This window comes from Ceratotherium simum, chromosome 22 (genome assembly GCF_057802395.1).
Source record: "Ceratotherium simum simum isolate JZ-2026a chromosome 22, ASM5780239v1, whole genome shotgun sequence".
In the NCBI taxonomy this organism is placed as follows: domain Eukaryota; kingdom Metazoa; phylum Chordata; class Mammalia; order Perissodactyla; family Rhinocerotidae; genus Ceratotherium; species Ceratotherium simum.
In genome coordinates, this window is record NC_141921.1 from 16,537,351 (window position 1) to 16,560,157 (window position 22,807).

The window sequence follows — 22,807 nt, forward strand, 5'->3', positions numbered from 1 at the left end:
TTCTTGTCATGATATATTACTCAACATTGCTTCTGACCAAGAAAAGCATTTTACAGTAACAGAAGTGAAACAAAGGTTCATAAATATGAGTCATTGGTCTCACCATAAATCCCATCATCCAGAAAAAAACAACCTGACAAAACAGTGGAAAGACCTATGGAAGATGTAGTTATGATGCTGGCTAGGTGACAACATCTTTGGGGTTAGGTGATGTCCTGTAAGATGATGTATAAACTTTTAACCAATGATTAATATATGATGCCGTTTCTCTCACAGCCAGAACACGTGGAAAGGGACCAAAAGATGGAAGTGGCTTCTCCACACCAACACCCCACTGGCAAAATATGTGTTACTGTAGCATTGGCAGTTAACTTTATAATTAAGTTTTAAAGTTACAGTATATCCATGTGGATTGAGACTGAAGAAGTAGAAATTAACATTAACCAAAAATGATCACAGATACTGATGGGACTTTTGAGAAGTTAAGTGTGTCTTCATTTATATGAGTGACAGTGCATCATACAGGTAGAAGCATAATATTCTTCTTGTTTATTAGGTTAAATATGGGTAGAAGGGTTTGTATGGACGCTGACTAGCCAGAGTGGACTGCGCTGTTGCTCAACAGGATCCTCACTTTTCTAAGCTCTCCCCTGTGCTGCAAGGTTGGAAGTTTGGAAGCTACATTTCTCAGACTCCCTTGACAGTAGAGTTCCAGTTTAGTTTCTGCAAATGAGAGGCACTTGCACACGGTTTGGAAAGCACTGGTGGGAGGAGGAGCCATTGTTCTTCTCTAATACCAGCAGGCAGATGAATGAGCAGACACAGATGAGATGTTTGTAGGGCCTTCAGGGAGAGTTTCTGCAAATCCCCTACTTAAGAGCTCTAGGAGTTGGCTGCCCTGTGGTTTCTGAACTTCTGGATACACTGAAAGCAGCTCCAGTTCTTCCTGACCTTCGACTCACCCTCACCTCTCCCTTCCAACAGTTTTGTAAGCACGTTATTCCCTGTGTTAAATCCCCTCTTGCCTGAAATACCTAGAGTAGATTCTGCTTTCCTGATTGAACCCTGACCAAACCTAATGGGTAAAATGCTAGGCACTCAATAATTATTAGCTACTATTAGCTATTACTCAGGCTTATGGGAACAGCAAAACTGAGAGGCATATCCATTTACTTTCTTACCTCATCAGATTTTCTGTTTTCATTTTCCAGTTGTTTAAGTTGGGCCTCTTGTTGCTGAATTCTGTTTTGTTGCTGAGAACTGGTCATTTCCAGTTGATTCTCTTTGTCCTGTAAGATTTTCACTTGCTTTTGTAGCTCACTTATAATCTGATCTAGGAGTTTCCTGAAGGCAATCAATGTACATTAAATCACACTGTGAATTGCAAAGCTTTGCAAATGAAACTGTTTGACCTAAAATTGTTATACCATCACAGGGGATTTTTTTGGTTCAATGAGAAGGTATGTGTCCATAAGATAAAGGTACCAACACAAGGAGCCTCCTTTATGACAGAAGCTCTTCTTCTCTCTCTCACTCCTCAAAACAACCCTACAAAGAAGAAGAAATAACTTCCCTTATTTCAGAGAGGAAGCTGTAGCACAGAGAGGTTTAATTAACTTGCTTAATGTCACACAGCTAGGACAAGATGGAGGTAGGGCTCTAATCCGGGATCCCATATTCTTTCCACTCTTCTGCTTTACAAGTGTAGTCCCTTCATCCTCTTTGCTCAATATAGTGTTGTTAGTTACAACCACTATTGATATTAATGCACACATGTTAACGGTACTGCAGCTGAATCGTGAACAAGCCTGTGTTTCATGAGGAAATTCACCCTTTTCCAAAAGGGCCATAAGTACTTAACTCTTTCCAAGGGAGTCTCATCAGACTATAGTTTGTGGAAAGAGTTTCTGAGGATTTCAGACAAGGTTCTTCGGACTTAGGAGATTCATGTACAAGAATATGATGAGGATGATGATGAAATGGCACTGGTGGGCAAAATTCTCACCTATGTGCGAGGTCACTAAAATACTGTATTGGATGGGGCTGGCCTGGTGGCATAGTGGTTAAGTTCACATGCTTTGCTTTGGCAGCCTGGGGTTCACGGGTTCAGATCCCAGGTACAGACCTACACACCACTCGTTAAGCCACACTGTGGCAGCGTCCCACATACAAAGTAGAGGAGGATTGGCACGGATGTGAGCTCAGGGCCAATCTTCCTCACCAAAAAAGAAAGAAAAAATACTGTATTGGACAAATAAATTTGCTTTCTCTAACTTCGGTTTTCTCGGAAATCAATGGATTATTGGGAAAGATTTATATTTGAGACATGGGGCTATTTCTTCTCATGTTTCTGGATGTAAGTGTAGGCTCTTCAAGGATAGTCATAGCTTACCTTCGACCATTCACATTGACAAGATATGTTCACATATTGAGGAATATAGGGTAGCTTTCTGGTTCAAAACTGATTCGGCTTGAACTAAAGAAGCCTGATTTATGGCCTATCAAAGATACATTGTAGGTCCGGCCCCGTGGCTTAGCAGTTAAGTGCGCGCGCTCCGCTGCTGGTGGCCCGGGCTTGGATCCCGGGCGCGCACCAATGCACTGCTTCTCCGACCATGCTGGGGCCGCGACCCACATACAGCAACTAGAAGGATGTGCAGCTATGACATAAACAACTACCTACTGGGGCTTTGGGGGAAAAAAATAAATAAATAAAATTAAAAAAAAAAAAGATACATTGTAGATCTGCTTTAACCATAAAAAGAGTGCATCAAACATTAACTCAAAGTAAAAGAACACACTCTCTTAAGATAATGCATTTTTCCCCTCCTATGATGCCAGTTCTCAGTAACGCCCTATTGGTAATGCCCATTATTAGTCCTCCTGAAGAGAAGTTCCTTTCCTGACACCAGGGTCATGTTGCCCTGCTAATTTGCAACTGAACACCTCTTTGAAACTTTGTTGAATACGTATCCTGGGTGTGTTTAATGCATGTTCTTTGTTCTAAAAAGGTGTAAAACTACTGAAAACCAGACTTCTCCAGAACACTTTCTTCCTTTGTAGAAACTGCCTTCCCAAATTATAGTCCTCACCCTGGCTCAAGTAAAACTCACCTTATCTCTCATCTATAGAATGGTTATTGGTTATTTTGCAGCAACAGCATGCACCCCTGCACCAACATCCTCCCTTTCAGCTCTATTTCAATATATATATAACCTAATTCAATATATACCTGAGCAATTCCCTGTTATTACTGAAACCAGTGAACAGTTATAGCCATTGATGGTTAAGCAGCTAGCAACTATGGGGGATTGGAATTGTCCACCTCCAAATACATCTCTGCCTGAAAGACACTTTTCCCCACCCCAACTAACTAAGCAAAGGAATTTGGGATGGGAGGCCAGCCTCTAGAACAGGCCATTACCATAGACATCTCCGGGTATCTGGGTGGGTCCGTGCTAATAATAATATTATGAAACTATAAATTAATAACAGAAAGATAGATGGAAAATTCCCAAATATTTGGAGACTAAACAAACACACTTCTAAATAACACATGGATCAAAGAAGTCTCAAGAGAAATTTTAAAAATATTTTGAATTACATGATTTTACATGAAAATGAAAATACAGCAAAAGCAGTGCTTAGAGAGAAACTTATAGCATTAAATGCAAATATTACAAATGAAGAAAGATCAAAAACCAATAACATCAAAAGCCTAAGCATCCACCTTAGGAAACTAGAAAAAGAAGACCAATATAAGCCTAAATAAAGCAGAAAAGAAGAAACAATAAAAATTAGAGCAGAAATCAATGAAAATAGGAAAACAATAGAGAAAAACAATGAAACCAAAGCTGGTTCTTTGAAAAGATCAATAAAATTGATAAACCTCTATCCAGACTAACCAAGAAACAGAGAAGACACAAATTACTAACATCTGAAATGAAAGAGGGATCATCACTACAGACCCCATGGCCATTAAAAGGACAATAAAAAATATTATAAACAACTCTATGCCCACAAATTTGATAACTTAGATGAAATGGACTAATTCCTCAAAAGACACAATCTACTAAAACTTACACAAGGAGAAACAGACAATCTGAATAGGCCTATATCTAATTAAAGAAATTGAATCAATATTTAATAACCTTCCAAATAAAGCCCTAGGCCCAGAGGGTTTCAGTGATAAATTCTACCAAACATTTAAGGAAGAAACGATACCAATTCTCTACAATCTCTTCCAGAAAACTTGAAGAAGAGGGGACACTTCCTAACTAATTCTATGAGGCCAGCATTACCCTAATACCAAAACCAGATAAAGATATTACAAGAAAGGAAAACTGTAGACCAATATCTCCCATGACCATGTCCAAACTCCTTCATGTGGCTGGTCAGGCTCAGGATGACCAGGCCTAGCTTACCTTTCTAGCCTCATTTTTTTTGCCACTTCCCTTATCCCCAAATATTTTGTTCTAATAAAAATGAACATTTTTCACTTCACTGAAGAAGATGATGATGATTATGACAACAGTAACAATAACATCAAATATTGCAACAATAACACCTTTTTAGTAGTGGCTTTATAAAATGTGTCAACTTGGCTAGGAATTCCTTCCACATATGTTCTGGTTAGAGTGGTCTACAAGAGATATATCTGTGCAAGATTTGGAGGGTGGAAGTGAAGCATTTTGTTTTTTACACTTGGAAAGTCAGAGCAGGCACTTTTGTAGCTCATACATGTTGCTGCTTATCTGTTGCTCACCTTGGCGTGAGGCAACAGGCAGGCCTGCAATTGTTCCACCTTCCTTCAGATCCTCTTTCACCTTCTGCATCTCCTGGGCCAGGTGTCTGTTTAGCTCCTCGATGAGGAGGGACCAGCTTCTCCTGCAGGACACCTACTTTATCAAGGCTGGAGGCAGTGAGAACTGACACAGGTTCCAGTCCATCCTTGTGGGTTCAGCTTGTGCTCATGGGTTCCTGCTTGTCATTGCTCTCCATCTACACTTTCTGAACTGTTTGCCCTGCAGACTTCAAGCTCCAGCATAAGATGCAAAGACCACAGCCTTGCAGACTGTGTTACCTGCTCCCACAACTGCATAAGACCAAACCCCTGTAACAAATCTCTTATTAAATATATATTCCTCCTACTGGTTCTGCTTCTCTGATTGAACCCTGACTGATACAAGTACTTACTATGTGCCAGTCACTGATACAAGCCAATTGCTAGTAACTCATTCAGTCCACACAATGATCCCATGAGGTAGGTACTGAGAGGATAAGAAACTCGCCCAAGATGATGCAGCTACTAAATGGCTAAGAAGACGTCCAAGTTAAATGCAAATCCCAAAGCAGTATACTTAAAATGATTCAACTTTTGTTAACAAAACAAGAATAATAAAAAATATATGTGTTTGCACAGAAAAAAATCTGAGAAATACGTAGCAAATACTTAAAGTGGCTGTGGCTAAAGGATGGAATTCTGAAGAACTTATGGTTTTTATTTTAGATAGCTCTTTAGTATTTGAAATTTTATAATGAGCAGTTATAATTACAATTGTACTTGCCAGAATTTATATCAAGGAAATAATAAAGGATATGCACAAAAACTTGGCTGCAAGGATATATATTATGTCATTGTTTGCTATAGCAAGAAACTGGGAAAAATGTAAATGTCCAATAATAAAGGATTGATTAAATAAATTATGGTATATTATTAAAATAACCTTCTAGAAGAAAATTTAATGGCAGGTATACAGTTCATAAATTTTAAGTGAAAAATGTAGGTTACAACCTACACATATCTAAATTGGGGTTGCTTTCCTCTGGTTACAAAACAATACATACTCAATAGTCCCCTTTTTGTGGAAAAGAATTTCCCTACATATTTCATTTTCCTATACTTAGTTTAAATATTACTTCCACATATTTTCCTCAGTCAATTTTCACAAAAGATGTATAGAACTGGCATTACTATTGCCACTTTAGTGATAAGAAATCAAGTTTCAGGAAAATTAAATAGCCTTTTTCCTTGTTCAATTCTTTGATTATATCTTTTGTTTCTTTAAAAACTTCATACAGTTGTTTTACAATCTGTTCTTCGTAATTCCAATTGCTGAGGTTCTTGGGGGTTATAAATCCATTGTTTGTTGTTTCTGCTGACTTTCATTCATGGTAGCCAGTTTCCTAGTGTTATTTATGATTCTAAGCTTATATTTGACTAAACTTAATGTACGGGAATCCTTAACATCTAAATTGGGGTTGCTTTCCTCCAGAGATCATTTGGATTTTCTTAGTTAGGAAGCCAGGGGCTGCCTGTTGAGGAACACCTTCGCCCCTCAGGGTCCCCAGCTTCACACCGGAGCTTCCAGTTCAGCTCCCCTAGCCTGTGGCAAATGTCCCCAGCTGCTTCTCCTGAACTTGGGGCTGAGACTGTTATTTCCCCTTGATTTAGAAGTTTCTTTACCATTCATTGTTTTTGTTTTATCTCATTGTATGTTTGCCTTTAGGGCTTTCTCTTGCTTTGTGAACAATGCTTTAAAAGGTATGCTTATTGGGCCGGCCCCGTGGCTTAGCGGTTAAGTGCGCGCGCTCTGATGCTGGCGGCCCGGGTTCGGATCCCGGGAGCGCCCCGAGGCACCACTTCTCCGTCCAACGCGAGGCCGAGTCCCACGTACAGCAACTAGAAGGATGTGAACCTATGACGTACAACTATCTACTGGGGCTTTGGGGGGAAAAACTGAATAAATAAAATCTTTAAAAAAAATAATAATAAAAAATAAATAAATAAAAAATAAAAGGTATGCTTATTGTAGTTTATTCAGAGTCTAGTTGTATTATAACAGGAGGATAGTCTGCCATCCTGCTAGAAGTGGCAGGGAGACAAGTGTTTTTCTACTGTACTTCACTGGGTGACTTCATCATTCATTCGCACATTCATTCATTCACTAAATATTTACTGAGTGCCAGTGCCTATGCTAGAGCTTTTAACTAGAGCTGAAAGAGAGGTTCTGAGCTTCATAGGATATGTGAATTGTCTGAATATATTTTTAGTAGCTAAAATCATATTTTTCTTAAAATAGATGTGAATCACTCTGAGTGTCACAGAATAAGAAGCATCAGTTACTGAAGTTTAGGGCATCCAAGAAGATCATTTAAGTAAGAATCCTAACAATATCATAATATTTTTTTTTCTTTGGTGAGGAAGATTGGCTCTGAGCTAACATCTGTTGCTGATCTTCCTCTTTTTGTTTGAGGAAAATTGTACCTGAGCTAACAGCTGTGCCCATCTTCCTCTATTTTGTATGTGGGATGCTGCCACAGCATGGCTTGATGAGCAGTGCGTAGGTCTGTACCTAGGATCCAAACCCGCAAACCCTGGGTGCCACAGCAGAGCACGCGAACTTAACTGCTATGCCACCAGGCTGGGCCCTAATCGTAATTTTAGAAAAAAAACATGACAGCTCCTATCTGGTAGCAGCTTGTTGATGATTAAGATGGCATAAAGTACTTGAAACTTCTTTGAAGAAAATCAGCTGATAAATACAAAACACCAACTTCGTTCTAGTCTGCATTTTGTGCCAATCATGTTAGAGCTGGAAAAGCAAATCCCAGAGCATCGTATTCCATAGGCAATCCAGTCATTCAACACAATTTACTGGTGCGTCCAGTGTGTTTAAGGACAACAAGAAATAATTCCTTTCCTTAAGGACCCCACACTCTAGTGTGGAAAGCAAATAAGAAAATAAACCATTAGCATACAGCGTGATAAGTGCTGTACATAAGCAGTTGTGTGACTGCGTTTACTTCAGTGGGGGCACAGGGACACAGTGCTAAACTCGGTCACGGGGACTGACATTTTTGCTCCTCTTACCTCTTCTGCTGTTCCTCCTGATACTGGTGCTTTATTTTAGCTTCATTTTCTATGGCTTCTTTTATCCTTTCCTCTAGTTGCTTCTTCCCCAGAATACAAGTGTCTGTGAGACAGACTTTATGAGCATGTTTTAATTTCTGCTGCAGATCCAAGATCTTGAATGAAAAAAGTTTACAAATAAAACTTTAAGAAGCGTGTGACCTATTTTCCAATTAGGGAAATACAGTACACATAGCAAACAGTAGTGCTAACACACAAATCTCATCGAAAGTAGAGAGTGTGGCTAGATTTATTTTTATTTTTTTCTCTCTCTTTTTTTTAATTTCATTGACATCACATTGGCTTATAGCATTATGTAAATTTCAGGTGTACATCATTATATTTTGGCTTCTGTTTGCCACCAAAAGTCTAGTTTCCATCTGTCACCTACATATGTACCCCTTATTTTAAAATAAATTACTTAAGTTTTGCCACATGTAATACATTTGCATAGTTTTGTGTGTGTGTGTGTGTGTGTGTAAACTAAGCTACATAGTGAAAAGTCTCCTTCCCATCCCTGTCCACCACCAAATAGGTAATCACTGGTGTTAGTGTCTTGTGTAGCCTTCCAGAAATTTATTTATGCATATAAACAAATATTGTATAGTTTTCCCCCATACACACATTTTTTTACTCAAATAATGACACATTATATATACCTATGCACCTTGCTTTCTTTTATAACAATACACTCTGTGATTTTTTCATATTATACATATATATAGCATTGTCTTCTCTTTTACAGCTGCATACCATTCCACTGTAAGGATATACCACAACTTAACTAGCCCCCTACTGATAGACATTTAGGTTGATTCCAATCTTTTGCTATAACAAACAATACACTTACAAACAATGTCTCTAGAAAAACTTATGAGATGTGGATTTGCTAGGGCAAAGGTTATTATTATTTGTTTGTTTAGCAGATAATGTCAAACTGTCTCCATAGGTATTAGACCAATTCACACTTCCAACAGCAATGTGTGCGAGTGTCTAGTTTCTCCAGTGTGGCTAGATTCATGAATAGTATCTCAAAACAAAGTAGAAGCCTCTTATAAATCAAGGACTATTAGCATATTGCCTAGCACCAGTCATATATTCTTTAATGCCCTCACAGAACTAAAAATAGGATTTATGAATTGGAAAAGAGATATATAATTTTATTTTAGAATTTATGTTAGATTAAAAGTGTCATTAAGGGGCCAGCCTGATGGTGTAGTGGTTAAGTTCACGCACCCCACTTTGGCGGCCCAGGGTTCGCAGGTTCAGATCTTGGGCGCGGACATATGTACCACTTATCAAGCCATGCTGTGCCAGGTGTCCCACATACAAAGTAGAGGAAGATGGGCACGGATGTTAGCCCAGGGCCAGTCTTCCTCAGCAAAAAAAAGAGGAGGATTGGCAACAGATGTTAGTTCAGGGCTAATCTTCCTCACCAAAAAAAAAAAAAAAAAAGTGTCATTAAAAATTTTCACCCAAAATTGTGACTGGTATATAGTAGGTGCTCAGTAAATATTTGCTGAATGAATAGTTTTCAGCAGAACAGCTGTTCTCCCTCTATTGTACTCCTGTTGCAACAATGAATCCTTTACAATGGTTTGGCACCAGATTCTCCACAAACATTCAGTGAATGCCAGTGGATGGCAGTCCTTTTCTAAGAGAAGGCTTTCTGCATCAGCCCTAGGTCCCTGCAAAGCCCACATCATAGGGGTGGTGGAGATGCAGAATGATTCAAGGGCAATGGCAGTGGGCAGCCAGGTCATCTGAGGCCAGGTCAAGTTCCTTTGAGCTGCCCCATTCAGTTCTGCCTAGGGAAAATGCTTTGCATAAAAATATTCAGGGGCCAGCCCGGTGGCGCAAGTGGTTAAGTGTGTGCGCTCCACTGCGGTGGCCCGGGGTTCGCCAGTTCGGATCCTGGGCGCGTACCGACGCACTGCTTGGCAAGCCATGCTGTGGCGGCGTCCCATATAAAGTGGAGGAAGAGGGGCACAGATGTTAGCCCGGGGCAAGTCTTCCTCAGCAAAAAAAAGAGGAGGAATGGCAGATGCTAGCACAGGGCTGATCTCCTCACAAAAAAAATAAAAAATAAAAAAAATAAAGATATTGTCTTTTTTTTTTCCCCCTTTTTCTCCCCAAAGCCCCAGTAGATAGTTGTATGTCATAGTTGCACATCCTTCTAGCTGCTGTATGTGGGACGCCGCCTCAGCATGGCTGGACAAGTGGTGTGTTGGTGCACGCCTGGGATCCGAACCCGGGGCACAGAGCACGCGCACTTAACCACTAAGCCATGGGGCCAGCCCAAGATATTCAGTCTTAATTCCACAGATGAAAGTCTCATGCCGTTGGCTTCTCTGTCGAGGACATATGCCAAACTTTTGAACCCACCACCCAATTTAAGACAGAGAACATTTCCAATACTTTTGAAGTCCACTCTATGACCCTTTTTGATTATCCTTCTCTCTTCAGCTCAGAAAACCAATATCTTGAATTTTGTGTTAATCACTTTCTTGCTTTTTCTTTATTTATTTTATTTTTTCCCCCCAAAGCCCCAGCAGATAGTTGTATGTCATAGCTGCACATCCTTCTAGTTGCGGCATGTGGGACTCGGCCTCAGGATGGACGGAGAAGTGGCACCTCGATGCGCACCCGGGATCCGAACCCCGGGCCGCCAGCATTGCAGCGCGCGCACTTAACCACCAAGCCACAGGGCCGGCCCATCTTGCTTTTTCTTTTAATAACATATATCTCTATATGACATAGTTTTTATTTTGTACTATTTTGACCGTTATAGCAATGGAATCACACTGTGGTTTTGGTGACTTGATTTTTATTCAATATTGTATCGAACTACAGCAGGTACCTGCAGGTCGTTCATTTTCACTGTTGTATGCTACTGTGTAAATATACAATTTATTTGATCTCATGTCAGTGGATATTTGGGTTTCCAATTTTCTGCTATTTGGAACAATGTTACTATGAAAATGATTGTATTCCTGTCTCCTGATACATATGTGCAGTATAATAGTTTCTCTAGTGTTTACGCTTAGTAGTAGAAATGTTGGGTTGTATGGTATATATATCTGTAACTTAACTAGATACTAATGCCAAATTGCTTTCCAAAGTGTTTATGCTATTTACTCTTCCAACTACAATCAGAATATAAGAGTTCCTGTTGCACAAAATCCAGTACTAATATTTAGTATTGTCTAAATTTAAAAATTTTACCAATCTTTATCAATTTTACCAATTCCTTTTTTAATGGAATAATAACATACATATGGTAAAGTGGACACATCTCACTCATACTCAGTAAAGTTTTACTTATATAACTATCTCCCAGACGAAGACACAGAATCCTTCTAGGACCACAGAAGATTCCCTCACGTCCCTCTCATTAACTGAGAGGTCAGTTAATGCCCCTCGTGCAGACAACCACTGTCCTGTCACCATGGCGTAGTTTTGTCTGTTCTTGAACCTCATATCCATGAAATTACACTAAGAACTCTTTTGTGCTGGCTTCTGTAATTCAACATTAGCTTTTGAGTTTAATTCAGATTGCTGTCTTCAACTTTTTGATGTCTGTTTTATATTTATATGGTTTGATGAAATGACATTTTTTATGTAAGATCTGACTCTCAGACAAACCCACAGATCAAAATGTGCAGCTGTTACATACTACTGCCACCTAGTGCCACGGAATCTAAAATGCAGGGGCAATATTTCAAAATGATCCATTTCACTACACAAATCCCTCCAAAAATTATAAAATAAAAATCATATAGGGCCGGCCCGGTGGCTTAGCGGTTAAGTGCACGCGCTCCGCTGCTGGCGGCCCGGGTTCGGATCCCGGGCGTGCACCGACGCACCGCTTCTCCGGCCATGCTGGGGCCGCGTCCCACATGCAGCAACTGGAGGGATGTGCAGCTATGACATGCAACTATCTGCTGTGGCTTTGGGGGAAAAAATAAATAAATAAAATCTTTAAAAAAAAAATCATATAAATAGCCAATCCAAATGAGAGAATAAGTCTCTTAAAATATGAAAGTATAAAACAACAGTCATATGGTCTCAGTCAGTTCTTTAAGCTCATGTTATAGCTTTAATGAAACTTACCTTTCTAAGTTCACACAGTTTAAATAAACATACAAGATTTACTGGAACTATAGGAGCAAGTGAAGTCAAAAGAGAGGAAAGCATGGGAGAGTAAAGAAAAATCCTAGAATTCTATCAAGTTTGCACCACATCTACTTCTTAAAATCCTTGGAGAAACAGGATTTCAGTAGCAGTATCCACTGCATGCTATTTATTAAGCGTGAGGATAATTACCTTTTCCTCTGCATCAGCAACTTTAGATTTCTCCTGAGCCAGCTTTTCCTGTAGGCTGTTCTGTGATTTAATGCACTGAGCCTGGTTAAGTACTTCCAGCTCCAGTTCTCTGATTTTCTGCTGACAGTGCTTCCACTCTGCCGTGAGTGATGAGCACATCTTTGCACTGTCTAATAACTTCTGCTGGGCCTGCTTTAGTTCAATTTTGATCTAGAGGTGGGGAATAAATAAGAGTGATGAAAATCAGCATGGAATGAATGTGAATGTGAGGCAGAAGAAGCAGCTTTCAGAGGAGTGCAGTCCCCCAAGAGCTGACACACACCAACGGCACATGCTTGGTTACCTCTCTGGAGTTGCCATGTGTTAGTAAGGTTTGCCAAAGTCTATCCAACCAGATGGCAGCTGGACAAAGGAATTTTCTTAAGAGTGTCTATATATGCATGGTCTAAACATTTTCCATCCATTTTTCCATCCACCCCAAGCTGGCTTTCATTCCCACTGCTCCATGAAACCGTTGTTGCCGAGGGCACTACTGACCTCCCCACTGCCAGAATAAATCCAGTGGACAATTACCTCTCAGTAATGTGCCCTCCCTCTATCTCAGAAAGTTCTCCTCTCTTGGAGTCTGTGATACCTAACTCTCCTGGTTTTCACTTACTTCTCTGCTGTTCCTTCTTGGTCTCTTTTGTAGACTGTTCTAATGCTACCCAACTTCTAAATATTACTGGACTATCGTAGGCCATGAGAGTGGATCATTTTCTAGGTTCATTCTCATGACTTAAAATACCACCGTTAAGCCAATAACTGCCAAAATGAAACTCCTTGATTCTTCCCATATCTCCAAAATCATTTTTCTCTCAGTCTTCCTGATTTCAGTAAATGATGCCACCAGGCTAGTAACCTGAGAGTCATCCTTGAGTCTTCCTTTTCCACCATGAGCCAATTCAGCATATGCTGTCACTCTGCCTCCACAGCATATCTTGCATGAATCCATTTGTGTTGTTTGTGTCACCACCCTAGTCTAGATCATCATCATCTCTAGCCTGGGACGTAGCAATAGCCTCAACACTGGTCCTGACACTTCTTCAGGTCTTAGCTTAAACGTAACTTTGTAGGAGAAAACTTTCATGATCATTTAATCCAAACAGGATTACTTACTGTGCCACATTTATTTCCTTCATGGAACTTATCACAATTTATAATTAAACATGTATTTATCTACTTGTTTATCATCCTTTTTTCCTACTGTAAATTCCAAGAGACCAGGGACCATGTGTTCTATTCACTTCTTGGTATCCAAGGCCCACCAAAGTGCCTAAGAGTAGATGATTAATCAGTATTTACTGAACAAATAAATGAATGATAGTCTAAGGAATATTAGAACCTGGTGAATATATATACTAGGCAGGGCTCACAGACAAAAATGCTGAAAGAGAATTTATTTTTCCTCCTATAAAATGATTTCCTGGACTCAAAGCTTTTTAATTGAATTAATAGAGATTGTAACTATAATTTCTTCCACTTGTGACTTCTGTGTATTAACCAATCAGATTTATGAAGTGAACCTAAAAGTTAATAACATTCAACCTCTCTGAGCATCAGTTTCTTCATCTGTAATACGGGCATAATAACTACGTACCTCATAGGACAGTTCCGAGGCTACATTAAATAAAACAAAGCAATGAAGGGCCGGCCCCGTGGCTTAGCGGTTAAGTGCACGCGCTCTGCTTCTGGCGGCCTGGGTTCGGATCCCGGGCGTGCACCGACGCACCGCTTCTCCGGCCATGCTGAGGCCGCGTCCCACATACAGCAAGTAGAAGGATGTGCAGCTATGACATACAACTATCTACTGGGGCTTCAGGGCCAAAAAAAAAAGGAGGAGGACTGGCAATAGATGTTAGCTCAGAGCCGGTCTTCCTCAGCAAAAAGAGGAGGATTGGCACGGATGTTGGCTCAGGGCTGATCTTCCTCACAAAAAAAAAAAAAAAGGCAATGAAAGCATCAAGAATAGATCCAGACTTGGGGCTGGCCAGGTGGTGTAGCGGTTAAGTGCACGTGCTCCGCTTCAGTGGCCCGAGGGTTCGCAGGTTTGGATGCCGGGCGCACACTGATGCACCGCTTGTCAAGCCATGCTGTGGCAGGCGTCCAACATATAAAGTAGAGGAAGATGGGCACTAATGTTAGCCCAGGGCCAATCTTCCTCAGCAAAAAGAGGAGGATTAGCATTGGATTCTAGCTCAGGGCTGATCTTCCTCACAAACACAAAAAAAGAATAGAGCCAGACACATAGGTACCACCTAATACAGGTTAACTGTTGTTCTTCAAGAACCACTTATAGAAAATCTATTGTATTTGAAGGATAGAACCGAGGCAGATACTAATATAACTATTTTACATTGGTTAGGTTTTCATATCTATGAAGTAGCTGAGACTGGTATTTTATTCCATTTTAGAAATGAAAAAGTTGAGCCTCAAATATAGTTGGCAAATGATAGAGCCAAGGTCTGAATACAGATTTTCTGATTCTAATCCAGTACTCTACACTATACTGTCTCTAAATTGTGAAATACCTGCATTTGTTATTTATCTAAAAAGAATACAGTAGAGTGGATCAACAAGGCTAAAAGTTGGTTCTTTAAAAAGGCTAATAAAATGGGTAAACTTCTATGAGACTGAACAAGAGAAAAGCAACAAAGCATAAGTGACTAGTATCATGAAAATAAAAAGGAACATTGTTATACCAAAAAATGGATAAGTTTATGTAAAAATTTTAAAAATTTAAATGCAAAGGAAAAATTTCTAGAAAAAATAAAATATACCAAAGTTGATAAAAGAAGAAATAAAAAAATGTGACTTCTCATAACTATTAAGAAACTGAATCAGTAATTGGAAATCTTCCCAAAAGAAAACTCTAGAATCAGAAGAATTCAGAGTTCTTATAATTATTTAAGAAATAATTGTAATCTTACAGAAACTTTCCCAGAGAACAGAAAGAGAGAGTAAATCACCATCTTATGTTAAGAGGCTGGGATAACCGTAATACCAAAATCTGACCTGGAAACTGGGGGAGAGAAAATGACAGGCCAGTCTCACTCATGGCTCAGATGCAAACATTCCAAAGAAATGTAAGCAAGCCAAAATCAGCAACGTAGAAAAGGGATCATAATTTATGATGACGTTGCGTTTATCCCAGGAATGCAAAGTTGGATTAACATTAGAAGAGCAGCCAATGCAATTCACCATATTAAGAGATTTAAGCTTTAAAAATTTTATCTTTTCAAAATATGCAGAAAAAGAATTTGATGAAATTCAATACGTACTTATCATAAAACATTGAACAAACTAACACTATAAAAGAATTTCCTTAATGTGATCAAGAATGTATATTTAAAACCTCTACAAAAACATACTAAATGGTGAAATTTGAGAGTTTGTCCTTTGAGATTGGGAATGAGAAAAGGACACCCACTATCACCAGTTCTATCCAGCATTGTACTAGCCACTGCATAGAACAAGAAAAAAAGAATGAAAGTTGTAACATTTGTTATTTTTTTTAGTTTGTTAAAAAAATTATTAGTAAATGTATTCTTAAACACTTCACTACATGCATTACAGAATAGGTATCACTTCCATTCACTGAAATAACACTGTGCTGAATGCATCTTTCTTTCTTTTTTTTTTATCAAGGTAACACTGGTTTATAACATTAAGTTTCAGGTGTACAACATTATAATTCGACTTCTCTATATACTACGGTGCACTCACTACAAAAACCTAGTTTCCATCTATCACCATACAATTGACTCCAAAAGGTCTAACATTTAGAAGTGAAGAAAGAAAATTATATTTATTCTCAGATATGATTTCTATTGTTTATTGATGTCATAATAGTTTATAACATTGTGAAGTTTTAGTTGTACATTATTGTTTGTCAGTCACCATATAAATGTGTCCCTTCACCCCTTGTGCCCACCGCCCAACCCCCTTCCCCCTGGTAACCACCAAACTGTTCTGTCTGTGTGTTAGTTTATCGTCCACGTATGAGTGAAATCATGCTCAGATATGATTTCTTGCATAGAAAATCCAAAATAATATAAACATAAATTATAAGAATTAATTTAAAAGTACAGCAAGGTTTTTATTAATTAAACCTTTATTAATTAAACCCTTTTACTAGAAAATTATTAGAAATTATCAATAAATTAGATAAGAAATGAGTAAATTAAAAAATAAATTAGAAATTATTAATAAAACCTTTTATTAATTAAACCCTTTTTATTAGAAAATATTAATTGCATTTTTATATATTAGCAATAGTTAGAAAATGAAAAATTTTACAAGTTACCATTTATAATAGTATGGAAAATATCAGCCCCTAGGAATAAGTCTAACAAAAGATATGTAAGACCTCCACAAACAAAATTATGATATTGAGAGAAATTAAAGAAGACCTAAATGTACTACACACACATATTTCATAAATTAGAGAAATCAATATTGTAAAGATCTAAATTCTGCCCAAATTTATCTATAGATTCAGTGTAATTCCAACTAAAATCTCAAAATGTTGTGAGTGTATGTGTGTTGTGTGTGAGTGTATGTAGGTTGTGCGTGTTACTTGACAAGCGATGATAAAATTTATATAGAACTTCAAATGGCCAAGAATAGTCAAGACATCCTAGATCAAGAAGAATAAGGTGAAGGATTTTCTCTGTCAAATATTAAGATTTACATAAAGCTAAAGTAATTAAGATAGCATGTTATTGGCACAAGAATAGACAAATAGAATAATGGAATAGAATAGAGAGCTCAGAAACATAACACACATATACCAATATTTTTTGACTCAAGTGACAATAGAGTAATGTAGGAGAATATCTTCATGACTTTGAGGTAGACAAAGATTTCTTAAATCAGATCCCCAAATCACCAATTATAAAGGTAAACACTGATTAGATTAAACTTACAAACTTTGATTCATCAAAAGATATCATATTTAGAGAGTAAAAATACAAGCCAGAGTAGAAGATATTTGTAACACATACTTGATCAAGGGTTCATCTATAAAGAACCCCTATAAATTTAGAGAAAAATTAAAAGGACAGAAGGCCAAAAGAAAACTGAACAAAATCTTGAACAGGCATTTCACAAAATAGGAACTCAAATGCCAAATAAACATATATGAAGCTGCTCAACCTCATTTATAAACGGAAATACGGGCCGGCTCCATGGCTTAGCGGTTAAGTGCGCGCGCTCTGATGCTGGCGGCCCGGGTTCGGATCCCGGGCGCGCCCCAAGGCACCACTTCTCCGTCCAGCGCGAGGCCGAGTCCCACGTACAGCAACTAGAAGGATGTGAACCTATGACATACAACTATCTGCTGGGGCTTTGGGGGGAAAAAAAAATGAATAAATAAAAAATCTTTATAAACGGAAATACATATTAAAACTGCAAGGAGCTACCAGTAAACCCTTATACTAGATTAGCAAAAATTTTAAAGTCTGACAGTATCCAGAGTTGATGAGGATGCAGAGCCACGAGAACCTTCATACCCGGCTGGTGGGAGTATAAAACTTTAGAAAAGGGTTGAAGTCATATAAACCCTATGATGCAATAATTCCACTCTCTCTTCCTAGAGAAATACACACTTATGAACATCAGGACACATGTACATGAATATTCATAGCAGCAGTTGTTAAAAAGTAGAGGCATGACTCAGATCCTTTCACACATCTCACTATTCAGAAAAGAGTCTTACATTCATTAAATGAGTGTATCTGAACAATGTTCTCTTATGCTCTCTGTTTAAAGGTAAAGCTCCTTAGGGAAAAGCTGTTCAAAGTGCCCAGAGTGCTGAGTTTATGATACCTCCTTTTGCTTTAACTTCTGAAAACCAGAAATGCTGTCTCCAAAAATGTTTACAGACATGTAAAAATCATCAAAATAGTTTATTAAACAGAATAGAAATGAATGCATGTAGAAATGAAGAAATTAAACCCTTAGAATAAAATGCCTTGATATCATTGGTGGGTCAATGTAGGTCAACAGGAAAAAATACTGTAATAAGCTTGTCTCTTTAGTATTCCCCCAGAGAAATCTAGGTTAAACTTTAACAAGCTTCCTATTTTTCCAGCGAAAATCCCCTTTATTCCCTCTGCCATTCTAAACCAGTTCAACTTCTCTCATTTTTTTTTTTCATTTTCTCATTTTATTTTTGAGGATTGGTACAGCTTTTGAAACTTCATTAACAGGAACAAATCTATTAACTGTTGATTTCTTCTCACAAGGTACTCTAACCTATTAGATAGCCTGGAAGTTTCATTTTTCAAGAACAATGTAACCACGAAAAACTCAGTAAGATCCAGATCCAATGAACAGAAGAAACAGAGACATCAAAGAAAAGAAGAAATCGAGTGTTGGACTATTTAGTGCATTGGATTCATTCAAGATTATGAAACCTAAACCTTTTATTGTAAATAGAAAGGGTACAAGTTCTTTCATAATATATTGTTCACTTACTCCATAGGCCAAGAAAGCTAAAAACCTCTGGGACCTGTGTTCATTAGTCATAGAGCCAACACTCAGCATTGCGGTAATGTTGGTGATGATGAAATGAGACAACAACACTGGAGAAAACACTGTTATGGCCAATGATACGTGCATCTAGGGCGGCTTCTTCAGCTTTAGGTTGGGACATTCAAGTGTCAGGAAGAGGATCCAGCAAAGTGTCTCAATGTTGGTGGTAGCAGAACAGCTCTCTGCTTGAAGCTTTGTAAGCCCATAGCATTCTTCTTAATAGCCAAAAGCTGAAAACATGCAAGATGCCCATAAACCATAGAAACAATAAATAAATTATGGCATTTTCTTATGGTAGAATACTATACTGCAAAGAAAATAAATGAACAACGGCTATACACACATGGATGAATCTTCCAAACAAAGTAGATCATAAGAAGACAGACATAAGGTGCATATAATGATTGACTATGTTTGTAAAATATTCAAAATAGGCAAAACTGAACTATATTGTGTGGGATTCATATGTAAGTGGTAAAACCATAAAGTAAAGCAAGAGAGTAATTACCAAAATTAGTGGTCACTGCTCAAGTGAGAAGGCGATGAGACTATGATGGGAAAGAGGCTCTCAGGGGACACTGGTATACAGCCAATGTGCTATTTCTTGTCCTGGGTGGTGGCTACATAAGTGATCACTTTACAACAATTTGTTAAACTATATATTTATGTTTTATGTACCTTCTCAGTGTTATATTTCACATAAAATGGTTTAATAATTTTTATTTATTTATTTTTTCCCCCAAAGCCCCAGTAGATAGCTGTATGTCATAGTTGCACATCCTTCTAGTTGCTGTATGTGGGACGCAGCCTCAGCATGGCCGGAGAAGCAGTGCGTCGGTGCGCGCCTGGGATCGAACCCAGGCCGCCAGCAGCGGAGCACGCACACTCAACCACCAAGCCACGGGGCCGGCCCTTTTTTTTAATAATTTTTATTTATTTATTTTTTCCCCCAAAGCCCCATCACATAAAATGGTTTAAAAGCAATAAATTAATATTCTGGTTTCTTAATCAGTCTTATGAGTATGTCTAATGGTAGCCAGAGATCAGAGGTTTGATCACCTCTGAGTGGATTTTAAAAAGTGAGCTCTGAGTTTGCAAAGCTGAAGTCCCAAAATGACCCCAAGTTGAGGAGAGGTATAATATGGAAAGACAGCTGTACACAGAAAAGAGAGAAACAGGACTGGGTTTAAGTTCTGACTCTCCAATTTGTTAGCTTTGCAGCCTTTCAGTTTTCTCATCTATAAAATGCTGACCCTTCAGGGTTGTGGGGAGGTTTATAAGAGATAAAGTGGACAAACTGCCAATAAAAGGTAGTTGGTTATTGTATATGACTCTGCTTAGGTGCCTGGCCTAGGGGACCAGCCAAAAGACTGATGTCTCATTACTAAAATGGCCAATATTTTACCCTACCACGAAGGAGATTTAAAACAGAACAAAAAATATCCTTTCTTTTTACCAAGTTATCATTTACCCATCTCTGAAGCACTCGTTCATCAATTCAACAAATATTACAGGGTGCCAATCACATATAAGACATCATGATCCGTGTTGTTCTGGTCATCGCATCTTGAGAAAGATGTAGTATTGCCTGACTATGTTCAGAGTTGGACAGTTAAAATGATCTAAGAAATATGTTTGAAGGAAAAGGTAAAAGGCTGTCTTACAAAGAAATGTGATAAAGATTTGGAATTTAATTTAAAACTACAAAGGCTTGAGGGAATATGATCAATATTCAAAAAAAATCAGGGGTGAGGATAGGGAAGAGGTTTCTTCAAATAATCAGGGAATACTAGAACTCCTAAAAAGGCTTCCATTGAAGTTTGAGAGAAATGCTATTGTTTTTTCCTATCTCTCTCCTATTAGACTGTGAGCTCCTGAAAAGTAGGGACCTTTCTTAATCCATTTTTATGTCACTTTTCAAATAAAGTCCATTGATCGCGCTGCACTAGGGGTGGGCAAACTTTTCCTATAAAGGGCCAGATAGTAAATATTTTAGCCTTTGTGGGCCATATGGTCTTTGTTAGAACTATTTAAATGTGCTATTATAGCGCAAAAGCAGCCATCAATAATACATGAAAAAAACAGGTATGGCTGTGTGCCAATAAAACTTTATTTACAAAAACAGAAGGCAGGCAGGCTGTGATCCATGGGCCAAAGTTTGCTGACCCCTGCACCAGGGGATAAGGATTATGTCTGTTTTGCCTACCATTAAACCCTTGGTAGCGACAAGGTTGCCTGCCCAGCGATGACTGATGCTCAATAAACACTTGTTGGATGTTGAATTCCAGAACCTTAGACAGGGGCTTACAGAAGCTAGGTCCCTAACATATATTTACACAATTGAACCACAATTAAAAGGAAGTACTATTTTACATGGTGGTTCAGTTTGAACATTTATGTGGTTCATAAAATTTAGATGAATCTGTGGATGGCAGCTCTACATAGATTATTTTAAAACAAGCACGTCTGGGGGATGTCCCCAGAACTTTTTGATACACTCTGTCAGGAAGAACAACTTTGCCCTCCCATGAATTGTGCCTTGGTTCAGTTGATATTTGATTCAACCAATAATAATGGATACATCTATTAGGGATAAATAAGTCTAGAGATAGAACTAGGGCAGGACAACCAGGGTTTGGACTAAGTCACTGAAATTTAGTAAAACTAGAAGTTTTAGGTAATAATTTCAAAAGATTGTGTAACTTAAAACTTTTTTATATTTACAGGTTGACAGCATACATACGTCTTCAGCAGCAGAGAAACAACTGAGCTGTGTGCCTGCTTGGTAGGGAAAAGTTAAATGAGTGAATTACCAGATAGCTCACATTGTCCCCCACCTGTGGACCCTATCATGCGTTATAAAGTTGAGGAATTTTGATTTGTTTATTCCCAGGGCCAGTTGAGCAATTCAGACCCTTCAATAAAGGATGCGCCCACTAGAGTTACCTTAATGCTTTCTTCCTGAAGTAAGCTATTATGTTGCTTTAAGTCCAAGTTCTTTCCTCGCTCATATCGAAGCTCTTTTTCAGCTGAGTTGCATAGAATCTGGAGCCGGTGCAAATTCTGGCGAAGTTGTTGTAGTTCCTCTTGCTGCTGGTGTTTCAGTTTTTCTCCAGGTGATGGATGCTAAAGCAAACATTTTAAAAGAGAAACATGGCCAATTTGAAAGAATATTGATAAAACATGGGTTCCACCTTCCAGAACCAGAATTGTCAGAATGTGATTATTCACATGTAAATGTTTTTGGAGTTTGCTTACCTACAACAAATTACTCTTGTACATTTATGGCTAGTTGGTACATGTTCATATAATTTAACTACTGCTATATTAGGGTGAAAACATCAAAGAAATTATGTGAACAAAAGCAGTTAAGCATAGACAATCAACTTTCTTATTTTGCACATCAATGAAGGGGAACAGAAGCACGGACAACTGGGGACACGCTTTAAATGAGGAGTTCAGAGAGCCAATATGTGAGGAAGCAGAGTGACTCTGTGTGTGTGGCATGTGTGGCATGTGTGTCGTGTCTGTTGGCAAAAGGAGAGAGCATATTTAGCAATTAAATTCCTAGCCTTTCTCATGACTTCCTTTTTACCACCTGATGATTCTTCAGTCACTACTTAACAACAGCACTCTCTGCTGTCAGGTCTCTCCAGTGCAAGAAAACTACCTTAAGCAAAGGAGCAGTCATTTGGGTTTTCTAAAAGGTGGGCACACACAGGTGTGCTGAACAGATGACACATGCAACCTTATCCAATTTAACAGATAAGATATACTTAGAGTTCCCTGAGTCCTGGTCCACTATGCTTCCTGTCTACGACTTTCTGAAAAGCCCAGGTCATTATTCTAGTTCTATCTTGCTTACAACAGAATTGCAACACAGAATTCCCCAAGTCCTGTTAGCCCTTCAATTCCTATCTTGGTTTAGTCAGAAAGGCAATCTAAATCCAATTTGCTTGTTTTGGAGCTGCAAGTGTCTAAGATCCCTAGAGA

At 38.5% G+C, this 22,807-nt stretch overlaps 1 protein-coding gene across 1 annotated transcript in view; it reads right to left on the reverse strand.

The window, feature by feature from the left end:
- Positions 1–22,807, reverse strand: part of CCDC30 (coiled-coil domain containing 30) — a 135,098-nt gene that overhangs the window by 27,409 nt on the left and 84,882 nt on the right. The window contains 4 exon segments of the mRNA XM_087446148.1: positions 1,182–1,344; positions 7,874–8,028; positions 12,239–12,448; positions 21,761–21,940. Coding sequence (XP_087302274.1) covers positions 1,182–1,344; positions 7,874–8,028; positions 12,239–12,448; positions 21,761–21,940 — 708 coding nt within the window.